General features: G+C 40.8%; 1 protein-coding gene across 7 annotated transcripts in view; it reads right to left on the bottom strand.

Annotated features, from left to right (window-relative positions):
• The window catches only part of ect2 (epithelial cell transforming 2), a 51,474-nt gene that overhangs the window by 3,725 nt on the left and 32,483 nt on the right, over positions 1-15,266 (bottom strand). For 4 of the 7 annotated variants that reach the window (XM_008407826.1, XM_008407827.1, XM_008407829.1 and 1 more), the window contains 4 exons: positions 9,763-9,917; positions 8,613-8,720; positions 6,288-6,422; positions 1,398-1,926 (listed from right to left, as the gene is read on the bottom strand). In XM_008407826.1, coding sequence (XP_008406048.1) covers positions 1,429-1,926; positions 6,288-6,422; positions 8,613-8,720; positions 9,763-9,917 — 896 coding nt within the window. In that variant the 3' untranslated portion in view covers positions 1,398-1,428. Of the gene's footprint in view, positions 1-1,397; positions 1,927-6,287; positions 6,425-8,612; positions 8,721-9,762; positions 9,918-15,266 lie in introns of those variants that run through there. The other 3 variants (XM_008407831.1, XM_008407833.2, XM_008407832.2) reach the window with 2 other exon arrangements.

Below are 15,266 nucleotides of genomic sequence, written 5' to 3'. Positions count from 1 at the left end.
AAATTTCTATTATTTCTACCATATATCATATATATTGCACATTCATATTTGAGAGCAAATAAAAATCTATTTGGAACCTATGAAACTTCAAGAGGGAATCTGAATATAACGTATCAATCTTATACTGATTTGGTATCGATGTTCATATTTTGGATTGACCCGCCCACCTCTGATTTTATCCTATGAATGTGCTGCTCTGGTGGTCTCTGGCGGTGTTATTTGTCATTTCAAAAGATAAACAAGAAGCAATGTAGAGAGAAACACAACTAACCAATTCCTTTTACATCAACTCAACAGTATGCAGAAAGTTCAGTCGTCCAAAAATCTCCATGTTTTTCAAATGTCTTAAATTCACATCTATTTCAGATTCATGTTTCCATTTTTTTGCAGATTTTTTTATAATATCAATTTGAAAGTTCACATTCCTTTTATAACAGACGTTCTACAACAATGCCAGGGAAGAAGAAAGGACAGAAGAGCAGACGGCGGGATAGATGGAAAGGCACATACATAAACATACATAAGCTTGATAAAGTAGGATCCCTGAAGTAAGGAATTTCTATATTTTCTAAAGCCACTCTATTCCTAATCAGTAAAGACCAAAGTTCTTCATGCCTGGCCGTTATAATTTTAAAGTGATTTCCAGTCAATCAGGATATTTATTCCCAATAAAAAAAAATTTAGACCAGCACTTTCAAAAGATAAAACCAAGGACGTTTTACCTCTGGAAGGCCTCCCAGCCATTCCCCTAATCTTTAGCTTCTGTAGAAGACTCTGGCTGGGCCACTCCATAGTGTTAATGTTAATTCCACTTAGAAGAAACACGTTTAAGAAATTAAAAGATTACTTCAATCCTAATTCTTCAGGAACAACTGTTGTAGTAATGTTACAATCCTCTATTAAAGCACAAAAAAGGAAAATACACTAGTTTGACTTGAAGAGCTTTGTCACCATGATGTAGAAGATATTGGGAAAAAACTGTCAATGGAAAGTTTTGTCTAAGTTTAAAAGTGGTTAATCCCATTTTTGTATTCAACAAAGCTTCACAAATAACATGTTGTGATTATTACCACCACCATCAGTTAGATGACCAGACTGATTCGTTGGAAACATTTGTCCAAATCAACCCTTAAAATCTCTGCCCCGCTTCTGAATCTCTGCCAGTTTTCAGAGACATCCTTTGAAGATGTTGTGTAGCTGAGGAGATCCTTGTTCTGAACTCTTACTGATGCAGGGTCTTAGCTTCTAAGGAGTTGATCTTGGTCTAAGATATCACCAGTGCCATTTGTTTTGTTAGTGTCAAACAGAACACACCACTGAGTGAAGTTGAACCCTACATTATAACCAGTATTGGTGAACCCTTAGAGTAGACCAGACAACAGGTAAACTTTGCTCACATGGGACTGCAGGAATAACATCAGCGGCGGTTTAGATCAGCATCTCTCTACGAGGACTGGTCAGTACAGCAGACTGTGGCTCCACTTGAGGATCCAGGCACGACTCAGAAAAGGTCCTGGTATTCAAGGTAACAGGCTGAGGATCTGGGCTTCTTGGCTGAAAACCTCCAGAGGCAAGACGTCTGGACAGATCCTGGCCAGACTGTGGTTGGATATTTTTAAGATGAGGGGAGCCATGACCAATTCGTGTGAAGATGGATTTCTGTGGGATTGACTTGGGTTGAATCGTTGGTACAGAATGAGAGGTGGACTTGTATTCTTGGATGACAGAGCTGTATTTGAGTTCAGGACCACCAGAGGAGTCTGATGCGCTGTAGGAGGAGTGTATTTTGGCTGGAGTGCAGGGGCTACGTATACATACAGGGATTCTAGGTTTGACAGGGGCATGATCCAAAGAGTTAGAGCGCTGAACCACAGCACTGTTTTTGGTAGATTTGTTCAGACTGAACGTGGAAGCAGAACGGGGCATCTGAGGTGCTCAACAGAAGGAAGACACACGGAGAACAGGTTGGGACATGAAAGGAACAGCCACAACATCAAAAAGAGAAATTAGTAAAAAACCATTCAAGTCCCACAAAACATTTCAATTGTAAAATATACATTTTTAAAGAGTTTTCAATCTATAGTTTGATAGTAATATTTTGCATCTTTCAGATAGTTGAGCTTGTTTTCTCCCAAACAAGCACAACTTTTCAAAACTTTCATGAACAGCTTCAGGGCAGTGGATTCATGGAATCAAGCTTTAAGATACAGCAGATAAACACACCAGACACGTTCAATAACATCTTTCTAATATTGATTTTGTCCCAACTGTGCTGCAAACCTTCCTGATCTGCAAGTTCAGACTCTACTGAATCTACCAGGATCCTGCATGTCGTCCCACACCAAGGAGATCTTTTCATACCCCAAAACGCCAAGTGGGTCTTCTTTTGTTTCATCTCAACTTCCCCCATACTCATAGCTGAGCAGAACTGGAGAAATTAAGAGGAGCTAAACATCCATCAGTGTTTCTGAAAACTTGTGTTAAAGGGCAACATTACCCCACTATGAAACACCTCTGGTACTGGAAATCATCAGAGTTGATAAAGGAATTGTGCTCACTGGACACCTCATGAGATTCTCCTCATTTGTGCCATACACTCAACCAAGTGTTGGAAACATTCCCCCAAACTAGGGCTGCACCGACTCCAAACTGACAAGCGTGTTAGCCAGTAGGGTCTGCTGCTGCTGTAGTCTATCAGCTTTCAATGTGTTGTGAGCATCTCCCTGCCATCACTGATGTCCCCTTTTTTTCTCCACTTTGATGCACAATTTCTCACTAGCTGCCCCAACGGCCTGAGAGTCTGTCAAATGAACAGTTGTTCGTACAAACATGGTCCATGAGGGATTTTATCACTTCTGATGGGTGTCAAAATGTCTTTTACATGAATTACCTGATCAAAACATCACTCTCTTTACAGACTTACCCTGTAGTGCAACCTAACGTCAAGTCCACAAAATCAATAGTTGTATGTAAATCTTCCAAATGTAAGGGTTCATTCTACCTAGGTCTTGGTTCAGTTGAAATAAMCTCTGGTGCGGTTCAAAAGCATATGTGAATGCCAAGTCGATCGGAGACCGCTCCAAAAGCAGACAATGGGCTACACTGCAGGGCATTCTGGGTAAATAAAACCATAACAAACGTGTGTCTAGAACTAGCAGGAGAAACAGCTAGTAGTTTTTAGTCAAAAACAAGAGAAATCCTACAACCGCTACAATCTCACACTTTTCCAGTGTCTTCTTCAGAGGTCTTCTTGTCAGCTCCTGAAGTTGTTCTTGGTGTAGCGCCACCTCAGACGAGGGGGGGAAAAAGATTGTCTACTAGCATAGCTAAGCTAAGCAGCCTCTGACATATCTTGGTCTGTTTTTTGTAAGTCTTGACTTATGTAGTCCAGCTGTGGTTAAGTTGTGATCCAATAAGGCACTATCAAAGCAAGAGAACATTTCAGGCTAAGCCCTGGTCTTGATGACACATTTTGCTGTACAACAAGAGAAAATGTATAACTGACAATATAAAAAAAAAAACCATAAAGCAGCAAAATGCTAAGATATTTAAATAACTATGTATTCTTCTTTTTAAATGTCTTTAAAAAGAAAGACATTCTTGGACAAAAATATATGGTGAAAGTATCTAATATGTTCTGCTACTGTTAAAGATCTGTTTTTGTGTTTACTTGAAAGTTACAGAGGGAGTTTGCTGAAGGTATATCATCTCATCAAAGTGCCACTGTTCTGTCAGACCTGGAGGCGGTTTGAGCTTCATTATTTTGTAGGATTTCTAGTAAATTTTAGTACTGCTCTAATACTTTGAGTGAGAGGCAGGATTATGTTCCCTAAAGGTTGTTTCACTGACAGTTCTAGAAGAAATAACAAAAATATATTTTTTAACAGCAGAAGTAAAACTAATTAAGGTGGTTTGGACATCGTGATGTTTGTAGGACATTAGGATTGTCCTACATACAGGGAGTATCAGAACTATTTAGGGACTGGATATTTTTGAAACATTTTTAGGAACATATTCCTCCATAAATGCTTTCAATTAGAGCTGCACAATGTAGCGCAAGTCTATCATTGGAATATCAAAGCATGCAATATGCATGTAGTATACCAGGAATGAAAGGAGCATGAGTAAATTATTTAGGTATCAGCCGCTTTGTGCCAGTATGGTAGCAGAGCAGTTGGGTGCTTTCCCTTCCTGTTGAGCTATCCAATAAACATAGACTGATTAGACATGATACTCAAGGAGGACCACAAACTGCTAACATATTTCTGACAGAAAGAGCATCAGAAAAGTGTTGAAACAATGTTGTAGAATCCTAAGTGATGATGTGCCACTATCTTGTTCCTACTTCAGGCCATCATTTGGATTTAGAAACAATAGTTTATCAGAGGAGAGCCAATTCACATTCACTGCTGAGAGAGTCCAGCTTCTTGAGAGTGGAAATGGAGAGGCACAGTATCCATTACCATCAGTAGGAAAAAAAACTGATCAGGAGGAATGACTGTCTCAGAGTTTGTATGAAGTTTGATTCATTAGGTTTCATCTTCTCATATGTACACACAGGAAATATAGCAAAAACCAAAACACAGCAGACAGCCTCTTGTGGCAACACAAAAAGCAGAGGTCCGTTCTCATGAATCAAGAGCAGCTATCTAGTTTGAGGAACAAAGTCCCAATGTTAGGAAACGGCTTGATTTGCCTAAAACATAACTGCTAACACACTAAAAACTAAGAATCAAGATTTACTTTGTAATCAGTTCCATGAAGAGGAACAACTCAACAGGGGCACTGCCAGAAATCTTGGGCCCCCTGACAAAAATTTTTATTGGGCCCTCCTGTGCAGCTGGTGTTACAATTTTTTGAGTCTATTTGACCTGGTCTTGAGTAATGCACCTGGTCTATAAAATGCGTCACAATTTTAAAGGCTTGCATCTGCCTTGCTTTCTTTGGTTCAATACTGATAATTAGCACAATATTTACTGCTCATGAATTTAACATCCAACAGTCCACATCCAGTATGCAAGTAGGTTGCATAAATTTTTTCTATTAGTTTTAGATTACTGAAATGCCTCTCCCCATGAGCAACAGTCAAAAGCAACATGCAACTACACATAAAGCAATCCAGACTTCTAAAAATGATATGTAGTTGCATTTTATTCAWGCTGCAGTACATAACTTTAATAAAAAATATGTTTTCTCCATATTTGTTAAAGTTGTCATGATATCGTAGCAGTTTGTTATGAGATAGATAATCTGTTAAAACAATCAATCTCCTCCATCTCCTTCCTGAATTACTACTACTAACTAAAGTAATACACCATTCTGACCAAAACAACCAATCAGAACTAGTAGGACGCCCTTAGCACTGTCAATCAACTTCATTCACTCACTGCTAAATGTGCTAATGGGGGAGAAACAACTTATCATTTACAAGAAACCGTTTATCTGCAGTCATTGGTAGCTATGCAAGCTAAACTGAGCAGTCAGTTTGAATCTGCACAGCTCTGTGCTATGCTAGCTGCAGCACGGCACAAATCGAGGGGGAGGAAGGATGAGCAGCATCACATGAGATTGTGATTGACAGCACTAAAACTCTCCTGCCTCTGACTGGTTGTTTCTAGCACTGGGAGAAGGCAGAGGAAATAGATTTTTCACAGATTACGTCTCATATCATACTGTCACAACATAGACAGTTTTAAAAAATATGTGAAAAAAAATTTTTATATCAAAGTGACATTCTGCAGCTTTAATTTCACTCAGGGGAGGATGGGTCAGGAGGGACATGGGTTAGAGCTTCTGTAGATAGGGGTTTAACGCAGATAGGGGGTTCAGGGCAAAAACGGATGTGTTTTTTTGGTCTGGGAGGGGCAACATTACATTTTAACTGCTAAAAACAATCTCTGAAAATACAATATGATTAATTTTGTATTTGACAGGGCTCCATTTTTTTAATTTTATGTCTATGAACAAAATATAAATAATTAAATTGTGGAGGGCCCCCTGCTGGTCAGGGCTCCTAGAATCGTCATCACTTTTCACCCCTTTACCGCGTCCCTGCAACTCACCATATTATTTTGATCTCTAAGATCAAAATATCTCTAAGTGTCAGGCAAGCCCAGCAAAAACAAAGCCACAGATTGGTCCCTATTTAGTCAGAACAGAAATCACATCAGAACTGTGTTCATGTTCAAACATGACACATATTTTAAATAAAAAGAATGCCATGTGCACAAAGTCTGTCAGTAGGAAAGCCATCGTACGACAGACCAATAAAAATAAATTAGACTTACAGCCAACGTTGAGCTGCTGCAGACCCGGTTCTCACAGCTCAGGCTCTGACTTTTCTCATCTGGAGTGGTGTTGGCCAAGAAGGCCCTCTGGAGGACACGCTTGGGAGTCTTAGTGAAAGAAAACGCCCTTGTTACCTAAATGGAACAACAAACAAGTTATGCGTTTATGTTTTTAAGACATGTCTGTTAGTTTTCTTAAAAGTAACATGGTGGCTAATTTCATCATGAAGAAACCAACAAAAAACTAGTTTGGGTCATGGTTCTATGAAGTTCTTACGACTACAGGTGCACCGATTGAAGTTTCTGGTGGATCAGTGATCTTTAATCATCGAAACCTGATGATTCCAACGTTGGCTGATACCGATATTTTTATATACATCATCAAAGTTGCTAAGTTGGCAACAGTAGGGCGACTGCTAACCGTGCAGAGGTGCAGTGCAGAGGTACCCTGGTGGGTGGGGGGGCTGATTTTCAAACCTTTGTTTGGTAGATAAGATCGGCCAATCACTGTTTACCAAAAAATTAAGAAAATCCGGGACGATCAATTGATTGGCCAATCAGACAAAAGTTTTCTTCCAGAAGTTTCTCAGAACAGCTTGCTGGAATTCTGGATCATTCCCGCTGACAGAACTGATGTATGTAGTTTATAGGCTACGTTTTATGTTGCTTCTGGAGTAATGGCTTCTTTCTTTCACAGTGGCCCAATGTCAAAAAATGAAGCAGTAAATTTGGACAAAATAACTTTCAATCCACAACCTCCCTACACCAATGCTCCTTCCCCATTTGCTCTCAGACTCGATTAAGTCTACAAAAACAAAAAAACAAATCATAACAGATAAAAATACTTTTCATATATGTGTTCACCACAGATGTGGACACTTAGCATAACAGCTCATGATACAACATTTGTGAAGTTATCTATTAAAATGGACCAAGAGCTTCATTTAAGCTGTTCTCCTTAGAAGCCCAGGAGAACAGACTCTGTTTGGGTTTCAAGAGAAAAAGAAAAAAGATGGTTCAGAGTAGGGCTGGGGGATATATCGAGTATACTCGATGTATTCCGAAATTTTCAATTTACGATAGTTGAAATGGTTATATCGCAACCATCGAGTATAAATTATCGCTCAAATGATAAACTTTCGCCGTCAAATTCACTGCGAGTACGGTTTATCCGACACCCTATGAAGGCATCACTTGTCCCTCGCCCCTCCCAACCCGTAAATTTTCTACAGATCAAGCTGTGCAGAGAAAACTGAACAACATGGTGACAGCGGGAGTTTGAGGCGAGCTGTGAATGAGACGATAACTGAAGAGGAATCAGATGAACTAGTCTAGTTCCGAAGAGAAACACCGCTGGATCAATAATTTGGCAGTGGTTTGGATTTTATATGGAGGATGTCGTACAAAATGAGGTAATTTGCTGAACATGTTATCAAACTATTGCCACAAAAGGTTGAACCACAGATTTATTTCGCCACCTAATCAGCAGTGGAGAAAGTACTCAAAAAATTTACTTAAGTAAAAGTACAAATACACAAACAAAAATGTACTCACATAAAAGTAAAAGTACCACATTAAGATTTTACTTTAAATCCCATCAAGCCAGTACTTTTTTAAAAGTAAAAAACTACTGGCTTTTAAAAATACTTTATTAAAAGTAAAAGTACTTGCTGAATGCATTACCTAATCGCTAATACAATATCATTAAGTGTACCTATTGTATTTAATTTTAATACATAAGAAATGTGCCATTTTAATGAACAATGCCATAGATAAAGCATGTTTTTATTGTGTTTACTCTCTGTAACATAGTTTAGATTTAAATATTTGATTCTATGCTCAACACCTGAGTTGGACCTGCAATGCCTGACCATCTTGGTAAATTTAAGGGCTATTACTTAATTTCATTGTTCATATGTAGTTAGTGAGGAGACAGTCAGTGGGGTTTTTTCACTGTGGTGAGGCGGGTTCTTGGTGTTGTCTATCACCTCGACACTTCTCATGACACACTGTCACAACATGGTGAAAATATTAATATGTAATATTAAAATATCTAATATGTAAAAAAAAAAAAAAAAAGATTCTGAATGGTGTTAAAGCTGCATACAACATCATTCGGAACAGATATGCCAAGACAATTTTTGGACCCAAGTAAACCGGTTATTACAGATTTTGAAATATCTAAATAAAGAAAATAAAATCTCCAGATATTCGAATCCAATGTCTAGACTTTATTTATTATTAAAGGGATGGGCCTATTGTGACCTATGTATGTGGTGTACTTGGTAGAAGCTGCCAGTTTTAGTCAAGGGAATTAACCGTTACCTTTTTTGAGGTCTTCTTAATGGCTCTGGAAGCTTTGCTTAGTGTGCTGTCCATATCCTTAGTGGTGACCTGCAGTGAGTCTGGCTCTGTGCACTGAATCAGATCCTCCTGGTTACAAGACAAAAATGAACACAACTTTAAACTTAATCTGATCAGTCTGAACCTGGAGAGTGTGATCAGTGGAGATGGCTACAGCAGAACCAACAGGAAGAAACAGAGCAGCAATAGGATGCAAGGCAGAGCTCACATCCAGAGGGAAATTTGTCTCTGCAGAGGCTTTTTAACCAGAGAAGCTCTGTCTTGTTGGTATTCACACTGCAACGCTGACCCAGTGAAAAAAAATTAGGAATGCAGCTGTGGGGCGACACAACGAATAGAGGACAACAACGCTCCCTGCTGCCAGCTCTCCTAAGTGCAGCAGCTTGGTTTCATTTACCAGAGTCAGAATGCTTCATGTTTCAGTGACGGAAAGAAAAAACAAAACTGAACAATTAGCGCAACAAAAACATAGCCAGTCCGGTCTTCTGGATTATAATTTACACAAAAAATAATGTTGAGTTGTTTCTATGACGATTCAAACAGTATTCAAAAGTCTACAGCCAGTTTAAGGAATGGAGCACTTCTATTGATGCAACTGGAAAAACATTAAATAAAATGTTGCTGTTTTGTCAGCTCCCAGACTCATGATCTTATCTCACACATATAAGGAATCAAAGAGTTTCCTGATCATTATCGCCTGTCAATGTTTACAGACAGTTCACCCTGCATAACAAAAGTCAACACACTAAATGCCACAAAAATGTTCTTCTGCTCCTTCTTGTGTCTGAAGAGGCTGCAGCTGAACCAGCAGACTGCTTTGCAGTGAAATAGTAGAGCCAAATCTGCGGAAATCTGCAGTTGACCTTGAACATTTCCTCATCCACAACTATCAAGACGGGCTCTAAAATACCTTCTTCTCCAGTTTGACATTAGGGTGAAAAAAAAAACATGACATAAATTTGATTGTGAGGAAAACATTTTCACTTTAAAGTGTGGAAAAATAAGTTGGTGATGAGTTATTACAGCTCTGCTCTAGTCTCAGTGCGTCTGAATTTTTCCTTCTTTTAATTTGTGTGTGTGAGAGTGTGCTTTCGTGGGGGTGACATCTCACCGCATCAGCTCTGCAGATGGTGTTGGCAACATGACGACACAGAGTACGCAGCCAGTCACGTTTAACCATTTCCTCTCCGGCCAGCTGGAAGCTGAACAACAAGTTCTCCTGTTCGGTAGGAGGACGGACCACCAGGGCAAATGCATTTACACACTCTGAGGAAGAGGAGGAGAGGAAAACAGGAGTAAGGGACATTCACACCGATACAGACGCATGAAAGAGTTTAGAATTACAAGGAATAAAAGGACAGTACAAATACCAGTTAAAAAAAGAGAACATGACAAAAGTGTAAACAAGATGCATATTGATGATATAATGGGAGGAGAAGAGCAAAAGCATCGATATGTTAAAATGCTAAGAAACTCTCCAAACTGGGTAGAAATATAGAGTTAGGATTAATTTAAAGTGAAAACAAAGATCCCAGTTTGTAAGTGCCAGACAGGAAAATGAAGAACTGAGATTGCCGTTGGGTATCTGAAGATGTACCATCATTTCCAGACAATTGAGCACACCTGAAAATAAGCTACACCCAAAAACTTTGAAAAGAAAAAGATAGTTGTTTGGGTTTTACCCAGTGTATTATAAGCCTGGCGGACAGCTATGTTTTCCTAGGTTCCCGGCCAAGCTAAGTGTCGCTTGTTTTAATTTTTAGAAAGATTTATTGAAAAAAATAAATAATAAAAATTAATAAATTGAAATTGGGGGAAAAAAAAAAAAAAAAACGTAATTTTTTGTTTTGATAAATATTTAAGCCGGATTACAAGTGTCTCTGTTCTGAGCGTTTGACTCGCAGAGCAGATTTATTTAATCACACAGCTGGCGCCTTGCTGCTTTATTAAGTTTACCTCAGGGCACACCTCCTTTCGGAACTGGACACAGGCTGACCCTGTATGGATATATTTGCATCAACCCAGTGTGGATAGTTATTTTTCTTTGGAGAACTCTATATCAAGGTAAGAGTTTAGAATGAACCGCGTTAGCTCTGGTTGCACAGCTCTATGTGAACCACAGGAATAACTTGTAGTCGCAGGTCTGTTTGAGAATGATTTAATGTGGGCAGAATTATGTACGGCGTTTACATCTCAACACGCTGCTCAGCGTGTGGCTCTGTCTTTCCTGTAAAGTTTATGTCTATGGTCCTGGTTTGCCAGAGCGTTAGTGGTTAATGAACCAGCGCTAATATCACCGTGCAGGTTCAGCACGGTGAGGAGCTTTCGCGTTCGCCTCGTAGTCACGCTGGTTCTATATTATTGTATTATTAGGCCCGAGCAGCTAAGTGCTGCGAAGGCCTATTGTAATTGTACTGTTATGATTATTCCGCTTCCGTAAAATAAATTGGCTTTTTGGAGGCTTTATCATATTTAAAAACTCACCAAACTTGGCAAACTTGGAAAATTTACGCATTTCAAGGTCGTCGCAAAAATCGCACAACAAACGGCTCAAGGGCGCCACCCAGCAACTTTCAAAAGACGCTTACCTATTCACTTACTTTATCGTAGAGACTTGAAATTCGTACACTTGTAGAGCTCCCCAAGACACTCAGAATTTACAATTAATGTCATAGTGCAAGTATGACAGGAAGTCGGCTATTTTGGATTGAAGTTCCGATTTTGACCCCATTTTGGCAGTTTACAGAAGTCACATTTGATTGAACTCCTTCTAGGGATTTCGATCGATCGGCTTCAAACTCGGTCAGATCGTTCATAAGGCATACCCGATTCAAAGTTATCAAAACGGTGAGTTTTTGTGCATGCTGAAGGGGTCATACCAGGGGTCAAATTTCACCTATTCGCCATGAAACGCAAAACTGTTATAACTCTTACACAAAAAGAGTGTGGAAGAGTTATAACTCCTACACACTTGTAGGGGATTATTGTAATCCCCTACAATAATTGTAGGGGATTATTGTCCCTAACAATAATCAATGGTAAAATGATGACATCACTTAGGCCACGCCCCCTGAGAACAGGAAGTGTCATGTTTTACTCTGAACGGTTGCTATCTGATCCCTTTGACTTAATCCGTTTGTTTTCCATGGAGTAGGTGTTCGCGGCGGCGTCGCGAATAGACCTGTAACGCCGTCGATTCCACAGTTTCAAGTGGAGCTGCACCAAACTCACTAGGATCGATCCTTGTGGACAAACAGCCCCAAGCCATGCTTTAACCTAGAAATATGAAACTTGGTACACATGTGTATCTTGTCAGGACCTACCTAAAAAGTCTCTTGGAGCCATGGTCCACACCCAACAGGAAGTCGGCCATTTTGTATCAAATCCGCCATGTCCTGTTTTTCAGAGACGTCGCATCTGATCGAACTTCTCCTACAGCAGGGGTCCCCAAACTACGGCCCGCGGGCCGGATCCGGCCCACCTCCACATTTGGTCCAGCCCTCTGAACAATACCAGAGATCATTCAGATTTTTTTAATTTACCGTATTTTCCGGACTATAAGCCGTTTATATGTGGATTTTTCTTCAACCACCAGGGGGCTCTTTAGCAGGAAGTGAATCATTGGAAGTCTCGGTTACTTGCGCGCCAACAGTGAGCCCACAAGCAGCAAAATGAGTAAGAAACAGATCAGATGTCTTTGGAAAGTTTCTTTGCAAGGGGGAAAAGGCCCAGAGAAGAGACAGGAGAATGGATTTATCCCGGACCTGTAGATGAGTCTCACATTACAAGATGCTCTGCGTAACATGCGGCGAACGGCTCCTAATGAGGCTATGAAGCTTCAAGCTGCTTCGCCACGTAGAGACCAAGCAGGCTGTGGATAWAAGCAACACTTCRGGTGTCATTGTCTCCCATCACTCCCAGATGGGRSCGTCTCGTTGCAGAGAAACAAGYTCAGGGCTCCCGTTAGTCATTATTGTGAGTTAAAATTTTCACAAAAGTAAAATGTTACCATAGTACCAGAGTCAGAGCGTTTGGGCAGTGGTCGAGAGGAGATGAGTAGAGCTTGTGAGTCTTAAGTCTGGTTTAGACGTAAAGATTTAAGAAATGTCGGCCGATTCTCCAAACCTCTGTGACCACAGAGCTGATAAAAGAACAACAGGTTCGATTCCAGATTCCAGATTATCCTCTGATTCCAGAGGATAATCCAGTAAACCCCCAACATGGCGGGAATTTATAGTAACCAAACATGGATGACGATGTAGAAGCAATAGTGATAGTTTGTGGACTAATTTTAAGAGATAAAAGTTGTAACAAAAAGAAAAGGCGGTGGATAAAAGACGACGGGAGCAGCCACTCTATTTGCTGCACTATGATTTGGAGGTGAATATGTTTTTTCATAGTTAACATTTTTAACTGAATAAACATAATAATGACCTTTAGATTTAATAATAAACATTTCCACATATCATCTCCGATATCCGCCGGACTTTCAGTTGCGCGATATGTCAGCTGTTTGGGATTCCCCTCTGTTCTTACGTCTGGCTACATGTCAAATTCAACAGGTATTCTCGTTCCAAGTCAGGGAAAACCCCACAGGCTGCGATAAAAGGGCCAAGACAACCCATATTGGGCATATTCAGGCTTTAGTGGGAAGACTAACATGCAGAAGCCTTATCTGACTGTTCATCCCCTCTCCCCCAAAGTCTTGACTGGTCCACGGTAAAAAAAAAGGTTGGGGACCACTGATTTAGCACATGCTAGTAGCATACACAAAGGAACAGCACTTTTATTGTTACAGTTAGTAATCAGTTCTGTTAAATGTAAACTTGGCAACTTTTTCTTTTTCAACCATAATAAATGTGCTATTCAATTGACCTGTTATGACTCAAATGTTGGGGGTCCACTCCCCTCTGCTGCTGCTGCATCGTTGTGGAAAACCTGGAGATATCTGCGGCTTATATGTGTATGTTGGTTTTTAAAAAAAAACGTTGGGGTTGTGGCTTATAGTGCAGTGTGGCTCATAGTTCGGAAAATACAGACTACAATCCTTCCTGGATTTTTTCTGTGAAAAACCCAGGGAGGGTTATTTGATTGTGCTTTCTGGAAAACAATATATTTTTACATTTAGGCACTCCTGCAATCGTCACACTTTTTCTGTTACAAACTGACTCTGCCCCCCACCAGAGAAGGGAAAAGTTCTGTGGCCCTGACAGGAAAAAGTTTGGGGACCCCTGTCCTACAGCGTTTGAGATAGACTTCAAACTCAGTAAGCAGAGAGTTGAGACATTAAAGGTCAAAAGTTATCACAGGAATTTTTGTAGATCAAAGCATGTGGGCGTGGCTAAGTGCCAAACTTTGACTATTCGCCATAAAACAAAGTGACATGACTTCCACATACCAGGTCACAGCTGCATCAGACTTCCTATGTCTCACTACCTCATCACATTCTCATGGTCAGATGGTGACATCACCTTAGCCCCGCCCACTTTCGACAGGAAGTCACCTGTTTTTTCTACTGTATGTCTTACTTTTACTGTGTTATTCATATGGAATTAATCCTCTGCCAACTGACATAAAATGACCTGATGATGAATTCTGTCAATGCTGGCTGACACGTGGGGGCGTGGCCAAATGGCAGTCATATGGCGCCATATGCACACGATTGTCTCCAACTCACACATGCACCTTCCGAGTGGCACCAAACTGGATATGTATGACCTTTGCTCACCTCTAAACAGCCCAACAGCATTGAATTGTAAATTGACTGCAGTGCACCCCCTAGGTCATTCCATCAGCTATATCTCCTTGCTACATCGGCCGATCTGCATCAAATTTTCGGTGTGTCGTCAGGGAACCATGCCGAACTCATCGGCGGACGCGTGCTTACAGTGCTGAAGAGAGTACGCGGTGGCAGGCGGGCGGCGGTGCTGCATCCCCCGCCGTGGCTATAGGCCGAGCGATGCGAGGGCCGCTTGAGGCTCCGCGGAGCTTTAATTATTACTATTAGTAGTATTTTTACGGTTAAACTGTGCACCAAACCATATCAAATGCTTTGTCTACTTAGTCAGCCAGAGTTAATGCGCGCAGCTGCAGGGAGATCTGAAAAACTCGTCCCTCAAACGTGAGCAGCCAGAACAGTTTCTATGATTCTTATTAAAAACTCAAGACACAAAATGGAAGATTTACTAAAGCCCCATTAGTAGCATTAAATTAAATCTTCCGTTTGTTGTGCATCGCTGCACAGTACAGCGGTTTTAATTCATCATGCAGGGCCAGTCCAAGGCTATATGAGGGTTTGAGCAGAATTTCCTTACACCCTTGTCCCTCAGTGGGGTCGGGAGGGTTGCTGGTGCCCATCTCAGGCTCACGTTCCGGGCGAGAGGCGGGGTCACCCTGGACAGGTCGCCAGTCTGTCACAGGGCAACACAGAGACACACAGGACAAACAACCATGCACACACACACTCACACCTAGGGGCAATTTGAGAGGCCAATTAACCTGACAGTCATGTTTTTGGACTGTGGGAGGAAACCGGAGTACCTGGAGAAAACCCACGCATGCACAGGGAAAGACCGGGGCCGGGAATCGAACCCAGAACCTTCTTGCTGCAAGGCA

This window comes from Poecilia reticulata, linkage group LG4 (genome assembly GCF_000633615.1).
Source record: "Poecilia reticulata strain Guanapo linkage group LG4, Guppy_female_1.0+MT, whole genome shotgun sequence".
NCBI lineage: Eukaryota > Metazoa > Chordata > Actinopteri > Cyprinodontiformes > Poeciliidae > Poecilia > Poecilia reticulata.
This window is presented reverse-complemented; position numbering and strand designations above follow the sequence as displayed.